The sequence below is a fragment of the Akebia trifoliata genome, chromosome 8 (assembly GCF_017979445.1).
Source record: "Akebia trifoliata isolate Shusen 1 chromosome 8, ASM1797944v1, whole genome shotgun sequence".
NCBI lineage: Eukaryota > Viridiplantae > Streptophyta > Magnoliopsida > Ranunculales > Lardizabalaceae > Akebia > Akebia trifoliata.
Window position 1 is genome coordinate 5,476,918 of NC_141382.1, and position 10,850 is coordinate 5,487,767.

A 10,850-nucleotide genomic window follows, 5' to 3' on the forward strand; every position below is an offset into this window, starting at 1 on the left:
TGTGCAAACAGCCACATAAAAGAAAAGGAGGAACGATGTCTCAACTCGGAGACCACAATTTTTAACAAATACTAGTGTCAAAAAACAAAAGGAGGAACTAAAAATCTAAACTTTGTCAACTAATTAACCAATATATATATTTTTTTTGCCAAGTAAACTGACAAACAAATATATGTATTATAGAACAAACTAAAACAATGGAAATAGATAAACGAAATTTGCACTTAAACATAAGAAACACAGATTCTTCAATTATTTTAGATTTTAAAAACACAACAGAGAATTAAAAATGAAAACTTAGAGTTTAAATTTTTATTTTGGATGTTCTCCGGTGCACTATCATAAGATGCAATTCCTTGAATAATTCTATTGAAACGTAATCTGCACAATAACCAAGAATGGGTAAGAACCAATTTTTTATTGATGTGGTTGAACTTGAATAATATTACAGGTTGCCTTCATACCTAGAATGGGATCAAATCATAACATAATAAAAAACAATTTATTGTAACTGAACCTGGTGTAACTTTGTAGATTGCCTACGTACCCAATGTGAGATCAAGTCAAAGTGTATTTCAATAAGATATTTTTGGAATTGCTTTACAAGGAAAGATTAGGTTGGAAATCTTCATCAAAGGCAGTGTGACGAGTCCTTTTTTGTTGGCAGAAATGCATCATAAATGCTCAACCACACTTGTGTATCTTTTGATATATCACTTCCTTTTTCAGATTGTTGTCCATCAAGTCTAAAGGACTTGGAATAATTACTAGATGCATTATCATCATTTTCTTCCAATGCATCCATCTTGATTTAGTTGCGCATGTTGGTATAGAATAACACGTGCAGTTCCCTCTTTTTTTTGCTCGACCTAGATTTGGGTAAAGAATCTTCTTTTCTTTGATATGTGGTAATCGTCCAAGCTTCATCTTCAACATGGGCAGGTTGTAGTAGTTGATGTGTAGATCGTAACATCGCACATGTAGGCTATATCGTTAATGAACATGATTTTCCATTTGAAGAGTATTGTTGATGTTGAGGTAGAGGGAAAATGATTTTCCCCTAATTTGATAATGCCCCCAGTACAGATCGAAGATCATTGGCATTAGAGGATTTCAATGGGAGTTGGAGTGGAGCCAATATTGAACATGAACTCGTCAAAGGTATTGGATCGTTGAATTCGAATGTAACTGTCATCATGTGTGTAGTGGCCAGATTATTTTCAGATTCGAGTTCAATTTTTTCTTGATAAACCAAACCCATGATTTCTTCTTTCAAAGTTCAATACTTTTTAAGCGAGTAATTGATCATTCGGTGGTTACGACAATATCTTAGATGATCATCATGCTCTATTTCTTCAGGTCTGTTACAAGGAGACAACTTGGTCAGATCCGACTTTAATAAGTTGTTGAACATGTTGGAGATATCAGACTCGTGGAAAGGGTATTATTTTACTTTGAACTCTTTTGGTGTTAACAAAATTGTCGATGTGTCTTGGGATTTGTCAACTTTAGGCTTCCCATTTTTTTTTGTTGACGTTTTTATGGATGAAGTGAATGTAATTTCTTCTTTTTGAGATAATATTTCATCCTTTAACTCAAATTTTTTAGGCATGGCTGGTCTTAGATCCTCATGTGTAGCGATACTTTGCTCCATCTCATGGGCTTGTATGGCTAACTCCTCGAAGGTGTAAGGCTTGTTCATTTTTAGGATGTACAGAAGTCCCAATGCATCCCATGAATGCATATCTCAATGGCAAATGACTGGAAGAATCAGTCTATGTAGTCAAGAAGTAAATTCCTCTAACGCTCGATATATTCGATAATTGGTTCATATTTTCTTTGCTTGATAAGGGGGAGTTTCACCATACTTACTGTCTTTCTAGTACTGTATAAACGAGTAAGGAACTTACTTTCGAGTTGATCCCAACTGTCTATCAAATTGGGTTCCAAGTTGGTGTACAAATTAAAAGCTTTTCCACTGAAGGAGTGAATAATGTTTCACCATGAAGTTACCAGGTTGTCGTAACTTTGCTAGCGTTGTCATAGGTTTCGATGAAATAGGTAATGTGTTGTTTTGAATTGTCTTTTCCTTTGAACTGTTGAAATTTTGGTGGTTGGTATTTTGTTGGAATACGCATTTGCTCAATGCATTGGGTATAAGGTTTAGATTAGAACAACAAGGATTGTGGCATGCCCCCTATATTGAACACAGATGGTGTCAGTAGTTATTACTTATAGTTGTTGGATGGAGAACGAGGCGACATATCATTGGGGAAGGTCTCCTATAGCATTTTGCGAGCCTAAGTGATATCCTCATTACGCATTTTCATACGGGGCGGTATACCTTTCATGGGTAAAACCTGGTGTTTGATTCATTTGTTTTATCTTTTTACTCCAAACGATTGATTAGGGTGGAAATTTGAATGTTCTCTTTCATTGTATTTGTCAACCTATTGATGGTGTCTACTATTTAGGCTAGTTGTTCTTTCATTATTAATGCTTTGACTGTCATCTTCGTTCTGATAGAAGTGTGAGTCTGTTGTAGATACTCTAGCTTCGAAACCTTTGGGGAGATTGATAAGGTCCAATAAAGTCATTTTTAGGATCGTAATTACACAAGGTTTATCGACACTTAATTGTTATTTTTCCAAAATAAACATGAATTGTATTAATTTGTCAAATTATCAAAACTAATGAATTTTCTTACTATTTTCAAGTAAAAAAAGTAAAATTCAGAGGCAAATATATTTATAATAATTTTTGTTACAATATACGAGTCAAGAGGAAGCCACCAACCAAATCTGAGAGCAATTCGTCGCCACGTCACCACGCTACTGCATCACCCTACCACTTTGCGATAATCTTGAGGAATTATGCCTCGAGATTCAAACCAAACATGTTAGACGCTTTGGCCATTGTAATTGAAGGCTTTTCTCTAAATAAAACAAGCTAAAACTTGATCCTACAACCAGATTAAAAAAGCTATAAATTGAGGGGTTATCCTCTTCTTCTTCCAAATTCTCTATAATTCTTTTGATTTTTCTTTTAGAAAGAGTTCTTGATTGTAGTGAGAGCATCAAGAGTTTTTCTTTCATCGTTCTTTTTTAGTTCTAGTTATAGTTTTATTGTAAGATCATCAAAGAGGATTCAAAAGGTAACATAGTTATCTTCATCTTCTTCTCTACCACATTTTACTTATTTTACTATTACTGCAACTTGCTCATTGTGATGATTGGCTAGATTTTCCTTAGAGAGATCAAGGATGCCATAGCAAGTTCATCTTAATATTGTTGTTCTAATTCTATATCTCTACTTTGACTTGTATTATTATGAAGCCTCTTAAGATGAGATCATTTTACCTCTGATTCAAGCTTTAATGATTATTGCTTAGATAAGTTCAAGAATAATCATGATCTGTGATGAATTGAGATATAAATCGAGATAATTTCTTCTAAGTTCAGGATTCACATGGATATTCTTTGGTTACATTCAATTTTTAATCGATTTATCTTCCGATCCATGAGCAATGACTTGTTACATGGATCGAGTTAAAATTAGAATTCTTCAACAATAAAGATGACTTGCAAGGGTTGATTTGAACTCTCTAAGCCCTTTTTCATTATTTTTCAATCTCTAATTTCTTGTTTCAATTTCAGTTTATTTTTTAGTTGCAATTTTCTATTTTATTTTAAAGAATCTGTGTTTCAAACTCTATTTTGATTTTCAATTCAAAGTTTAAGTGAATCACAATTATCCCTGTGGAACGAATCTTACTTTCCTAAGTTTTATTTTAATATTTGTTCAATTTTAATCTGCAATCTACACAAAGTTTACATTGATCAAAGATTTTAGCTCATTTACATGAATTTATGAGTCACCACCATTAAATTAAAGTATGAATGGACACTATTAAATATATTTTTTTTAATTTTATTTTGTTGGCTTGTAGTGATTCACATATCTAAAAGATAAAGGAAAATGATCTTCCTAGAAATCTAAGGTAAGGAGATTTGGTTGAGGGACAAAGAAGGTGTTAAGCAATTTGTCTCTACCATTTTAAAATGATTATCAATGTATGGCCAAATGGTGTGATTAGAAAAAAATGTCTTTTTCATTTTTTTTTTATTTTGAAGACAAAGAAAGCTACATAAAACTAGGGAAAATTAACTATAATTTTGTTTTGAAAAATGAACAAATCAATATGATAAGCAAATCCCTATTAGAAATAGGTACTTGTTGGAATTTTTAGAGCTTGGGACTTTGAAGAAAACCCACATGGATCTCATCATTTAGGGTCTCAAAGCTTCAAAACAAGTTTATGTGCTATTTGGGGAAACTTTATTTATTGGTTTGATCATTTGGTGGGATTCATGATTTGAACCACTCCATATAGGAATAAAAACTACATGCATGAGATTTTTGTCTATTATTGAACTATTTTTATTGGCTATAAAGGTTGAATATAGATCCATAAGACCTACACTCTTGTTTGTAGTCCTTTTAGAAGTGAGTGTGTGCAAAATGTATGCATATAAAGGACTTATTAAAAGAAGATTACTTTTATTTTAGCTCCATTGTCATCTAAGGGAATAAGATAAAAGTTAATTACTCTAGAATTGAAATTACAAGGAATTGAAAGCATCTATGCTATAGAAATTAAATTGCATAATAATAGATAAAAGTAAAACAATTTAATCTAATGCTCTTAAGGAGTTTAATGAGGACTTATTGGGGGAGATTACCTTTAAGAGGGATTACTTTCTCTCCTAAGCCTTTAAATTAGAAATCTAGGAATCTACATTAAAAACCATGAAATTAAACTTGCAAATAGGAAAATTGATTAAAATAAATAAGGAAGCAACAAGAATGGAGAGATTAAAGGGGGGAATGGAGGGTTTAACCCCCATCTTAGTCTTCTTCTTATTTTTGTTCTTAAGTTGAGCTTCTAAAAAGTTTTAGAGAGGTTCTGAGAGAATAGAAAGGCTTCGAGAGGTTTGAAAGAGATTTAGGCATAATTTTAAATAATCAAAATGAACTATTCCCCTTTTTACCTTAGATAGGGGTTCTATTTATAAGATTTTGAGAGACCCTTGGGGTAAATTTGTCCTAAAACCTAGGATTCCCAATATTCTCAATAAAACATCCATGAAAAGTATCATTTTCACCTTCTAACCTTAATTTTGATGGTTTTTATCTTCTTATTAGGTCTTACTAATCTCAATCACCAATGGGTATGATGGTAAAAATCCAATAGTTCTAGAGAATTCTTAATAAAGGTTAAAATGGTCCTAAGACCTTGACCTTGAGTTAATTGTGAAGGAACTAACCCAAATGGTATGTAAGTAGATGATAGCTTTTTGGCCTCTTTGGTTATTTACCTTGAAATAATCTCTAACAAATTAGGAATATATTATTCATTAGGCACTAATTCTATAGAATTCTCTAGGGATGACAAGATAGTCATGGATTTTGGAATTTAATCAAATTATATTGAATGTTATGGAAACTCTTTAAATTATAAATAATTTGGGAAGAATAGAAGAGGGATTTGTCTTTGATGAGTCTCAACAAATCAAGGTTAATGGAAGTAATTAACCTTAAGTGGGGGCTAAACAAGATTAAAGTCTTTGTTAGAGGATTTGAAAAATTACTAAAACACAAGATGAAAGAACTATTTGGATAATTAAAGCAAGGGTAAAAGAGTAATGTGGTAGGATTTCTTATGGAAAAACTACTAAGGTGGGGGTAATTAATCACTACAAAATTGGAATGCACATGGGTCAAAAAAATTGCCCAACAAAATATGCCTTGGATGAACCATGGCTTGAGCAAATTTTATACTTGATCGTGGATCACCCTTAGACCAAGTAAACTTTTCTTCTGGCCGTGGGTTACCCTTGGCCAGGCTTAAAATCTGTTCTGGGCGTGGGTAACCCTTGGTTAAACTAAAAATTTTGCTTGGCCGTGAGTCACCTTTGGCCAAGTCAAATTTTATTGAAAATAGTCCTCAGACCTTGCTTGCTTGCAAATTTAGGTTTTTGAAACCTTTGAAAAGCTATAATGGTTCAAATCTTTTCTCGAAAAGTTTTAATGTTCTCATAGGCAAAAATAGGGTGTCTACAACTGTGATAGGGAAGTGATTGATAGAGATCTAGACGATCCCTAGCTTGACTTTGAATCGGATCTAGAATCCAATGAGTCGTCTTCCACAATGTCTTTGTTGTAAGTGTCATTTTTGTATCACTCTTTTTGGAGTGACGATGGAGAGGCTCAACAAGTTGGGAACCACTAATTTTTTTCATTGTTCGCATCATAGGATGATCATGATTGATAATCTAAATAGATTCAAACTTGGAAGAAATGATTTTCTTACCTTTTTTAACAGTAGTAGATGCGATAATATTGACAATGTATGATGCCATTGAGGTTGTTGTTAGTATTTTTATAGTTTGATTGAAAGATAAGAGACTAAGATAGTCCTACCGAGCGAGGTAGAAATTTGTCGACAACAAACTTCACAAATCTAGCTTGAGATTCGTGAAATAAGGTTGTAAATGATTTTATATTGATTTTGATGAAATGGAGATATAGATCTCAGTATTTTTCTTTGATTAATAGTCAAGTACAAAATAGTAGTGACACGTGTGTATTCTTCTCTCTGGGCTTCGCGCATGATCAATAGTTATTTTTGATGTATAGATAGTTATTTTTATGCTTGATCTTCTATAAAAGTTTTGTGTGAATGTCTTCTCCCTATGCTTCGCACTTTATCGGTTGAGAAAAATTTTGTTGGCTTTCGAAGAAGGGTTTTAGACTTGATCTTCTCTTTAATCTGAATCTGAATCTCTTGAAGATGTTGTTTTCTCTTTAAAAGATGGTTTGAGAACTTCTTCTTTTCTAGAGGAAGAACTTCTGTCTTTTGAGAGAGAGTGATCTAGGTTCACTCTCAAATGAGGAAGGCTTTGATATTTATAGACTTAGAGTAAATTAATTTTTCAACTATGCCCTTGATTTATGAATTTTATTAGTTGGTCTAAAAGTTAATTTGGTCAAATTCCAATTTTGAACTCTATGGATGTTTTATGGACTTCACTTATCTGCTTAAATGTAGGGCCCAATACTTAATATGTGGATCACTTAGATTTGATTGGGTCATGAGTTTTATCTGTGAAAATCCAAAATTCAAGTTTTAGAAGGCTTATTCCAATTAATAGATCCCATTTGGAATTGTGAGCTTTTTCTGACTTTTGGGGATTTTATTTTGAATTATAAATTTATAAAGGCCTCTATAAAATTTTGATGGCCACAAATGCTATAGAAAAACTTGTTCTACAATTCATAACATTTTTAATAGCATTCTGTATTGAACGTCATGAAAAAGTGATATAAAAGAACATTTTTGTTGAAGTAAGAGGAAAGACAATAAAGTTATTGGGACGAAAGGAAAAAGAAACAAAAAGGGGTAATGTGGACTCCACTTAACTATAACTAGAGTGGACATTTATATCTCGTAACTGTAACTGAACAACATCCTCCGTTATGTTTTATCAAATATATAATATCTAAATGAGTGACACGAAATTAACAAAAAGAAAATGCTGAAATGACAAAAAGTATTTATTGCAATTCTCACAAGTCTGACGTGAGATGAGCACATAACCATAGATGTGTTTCCTCCTGATACAAGTAAAAACCATCTACAGTTATGTATGCATGTCCACGTCAGACTTGTGAGAATCACAATAAATCCTTGTCACCCCATCACGACTCTTAACAAAAAAGTGGGTGCAAATAGTGCGGCCGATAATTTTATAATTTATAAGGTTGTTAGGGTAGTTGGACTCTCTCTCTCTCCACAATCTATTAATTCTTTGAACTTGCCCTCTTCAACCAAGTTCAGCTTCTCCTATCTTTATCTTTATCTTTTCTTTTCCTTCACACGTCTTCGTCTCATAATTCTGTGCACTGTGATTAGTGGATTTCCATTTTAATTTGTTTCATTAGCTTCATTTTGACAATAAATAGTAATTTGTTCTTGTTTCTCAAACTGCTATATTAGTAGATTTGTATTGTTTTGCCTACAACAATGGAGAAGAAACAAGAGCTCGGAACCAACTTGAGGAACACCAACCTTTCAGATTTTCTTCAATCTGTGAAGCTCAGGTGTGCTAAGCTTGGACACCATTACTTGATCTCGCATGCAATCTTCCTGATAGCGCTTGTCCATGTTATCTTCTTCGCTTACTTATCGCCGCTTACGTTCGACAATTTAATCGAACTATGGAACCTTCGCATGTTCAATATTGCATCAGTCATATTTTGTTCATCTCTCCTTATTTTCATAGCCACTTGGTACTTCATGACTCGGCCTCCAAAAGTATACTTAGTTGATTTTTCGTGTTACAAGCCTGAACCTAGTCAAATCTGTAGTCGAGAGAGGTTCATGGAGCTTGCGATGTTGTCAGGGAGCTTCAATGCAGAGAACTTGGCCTTTAAGAAGAACATTTTGGAACGATCAGGTTTGGGTCAATCGACTTACATGCCGGATGCAGTGTTGAGTGTGCCAATGAATCCTTGTATTGCAGAGTCAAGGAAGGAATCTGAGATGGTGATGTTTGGGGTCATCGGTGAGCTCTTAGAGAAGACGGGAGTGAACGTGAAGGATATAGGGATTCTAGTGGTAAATTGTAGCCTTTTTAATCCTATACCATCTCATACTGCGACGATTGTGAATCGCTACAAGCTCAGAAAGGATGTAAAGACCTATAATCTTGGTGGTATGGGTTGCAGTGCTGGACTTATATCCATTGATCTTGCCAAGCATCTTCTCCAGGTTATTGTTGAAACCTTTCGATAAATATTCTGATTTATTTCCTTTTGTCATGAAGCTTCACTTCATCAAATATTGTTTTATTTCAGAAAATCAAGATGTGCCTTTGAACATGCCAACTACTAGTAAAGTTTGAGACTGCTGATTTTTGAACTCAACCTGACAAGGTGACTCAAAAACTCACCTACGTGGCATGGGCAAGAACCGTAGATTCTGTTCCTCAGGATACACAACTGACCCGATGGACCAGCCAACTGCAGTTGTGAAAGAATCTATGATTCTTTGCCCATGACACGTGGGTGAGTTTTTGAGTCAGGCTGTCAGGTTGAGATCAAAAATCATTAGTGAAAGTTTAATTAAAGATCTGCCTTCACCTACTAATTATTGAACACTAATCTTGCTCGCCTATCGGAAAAAGGTGATCATATATAACCACCAAAAAATAATAAATAACCATTGAATCTCATTATTTGATCACATACAGGCACAACCGAACTCCTACGCCCTAGTAATTAGCATGGAATGCTTGTCACTCCATTTGTACTTGGGTAACAACCGTCCGATGCTTGTAACTAACTGCCTCTTTCGCATGGGTGGTGCCGCTATTCTCTTATCCAATCGACCATCCGATCGTCATCTTTCCAAGTACCAACTCATTCACACTGTCCGTACCAACAAGAGTGCCGATGGTCCTAGCTTCAGTTGTGTTTTTCAAGAAGAAGATGACACAGGCAGACTTGGAGTGGCCCTATCAAAAGACCTAAAGTCTGTAGCAGGTGAAGCTCTTAGGGTTAACTTCACAACCCTTGGACCATTAGTACTCCCTATATCAGAGCAACTTCTCTTCTTGATGTCTTTAGTTGGAAGAAAGTTTATCAAAATGAAGATAAAGCCTTATAAACCTAATTTCAGGCTAGCTTTTGAGCACTTCTGCATCCATGCAGGAGGAAGAGGTGTTCTTGATGAGTTAGAAAAGAATTTGGAACTCACAGAGTGGCAAATGGAACCTTCTAGAATGACACTTAATAGGTTTGGGAATACTTCTAGTAGTTCCTTATGGTATGAACTTGCTTACTCTGAAGCTAAGGGAAGGATCAAGAAGGGTGATAGGGCATGGCAGATTGCCTTCGGTTCTGGGTTCAAGTGCAACAGTGCAGTATGGAGAGCATTAAAGTCCATTGATCAGACCAAAGAAAAGAACCCATGGATGGATGAGATCGACGGGTTTCCTGTTCATGTGCCCAAACTGACATCAATCCCCGTAGTGAACAAGTAAAATTAGCTTATGAATTTGTATGTGTGTTGAAAAATATCTTAAGCATAGGAAAAACAATAAATGGGGTGTTTAGATTAATCAGGAGTATGGAATAAATGTAAACAAGATAAACCGAAACATAAGAAAGTTGTATCTCACGTTCTATGAGTATATTTTGGATTATATAATTATAAAATATCAATTAATTAAGTATTTGAAACTTCCTAATTAAGTTTCATTTTCTATATTTTGGGTTGGAGCAATTCTGTATAAAAATCCTATTAGAGTTCATGTAATGCTCAAGCAATTTGATTGAAATTATACCATCATCATGGTATCAAAGTCCAAGCACCTAGTACAATCTTGGCATGCAGTTTTTTGGGCCATGGCAGCACCATCGTCATCATCGAACCTAAGTATTTTCTTTGTTTCTCCAATAAAATCCTATACATTCCTCTATATTTCTGTAGATTCTTTTAATCTGCACAGGCATTCATTTATCACGATCCTTTCTTTTCTTCGACTTAATTACTTCTTACATATGCTAAACCCAAATTTGATGGACCAAGAGGTTGAATTGGCGTCGAATTTTTTCTTGTCAATTTTTTTTTTTTTACAGATCGAAACTGTCAAATTAATAAAGGATGAGAGAAATTCGACAGTTCTAAGCTATCAAATATGAGAACATCAAGAATTTTGACGATCCTAGACTGTAAAAATTTAGTTTCTAAAATTCTTAAGCCTTGGCCCGTCAATTTTTTCTGT

The 10,850-nt window shown here is 34.2% G+C and overlaps 1 protein-coding gene across 1 annotated transcript; it reads left to right on the plus strand.

Moving 5' to 3' along the window:
- Nucleotides 1–7,864: 7,864 nt before the first annotated feature.
- On the plus strand, nt 7,865–10,295 carry LOC147395678 (3-ketoacyl-CoA synthase 11-like). The gene is made up of 2 exons (XM_086451633.1): nt 7,865–8,833; nt 9,315–10,295. The coding sequence occupies exons 1-2, from the start codon at nt 8,087–8,089 to the stop codon at nt 10,104–10,106; spliced, it is 1,539 nt and encodes a 512-aa protein (XP_086307759.1). The 5' UTR covers nt 7,865–8,086; the 3' UTR covers nt 10,107–10,295.
- The last annotated feature ends 555 nt before the right edge of the window (nt 10,296–10,850 follow it).

Bases quoted from the DNA above. Each gene is read 5' to 3' on its own strand.
- LOC147395678 (XM_086451633.1), top strand. From the start codon at position 8,087: ATGGAGAAGAAACAAGAGCTCGGAACCAACTTGAGGAACACCAACCTT. The intron at 8,834-9,314 runs GTTATTGTTGAA...GATCACATACAG, and splicing joins TTGCCAAGCATCTTCTCCAG to GCACAACCGAACTCCTACGC.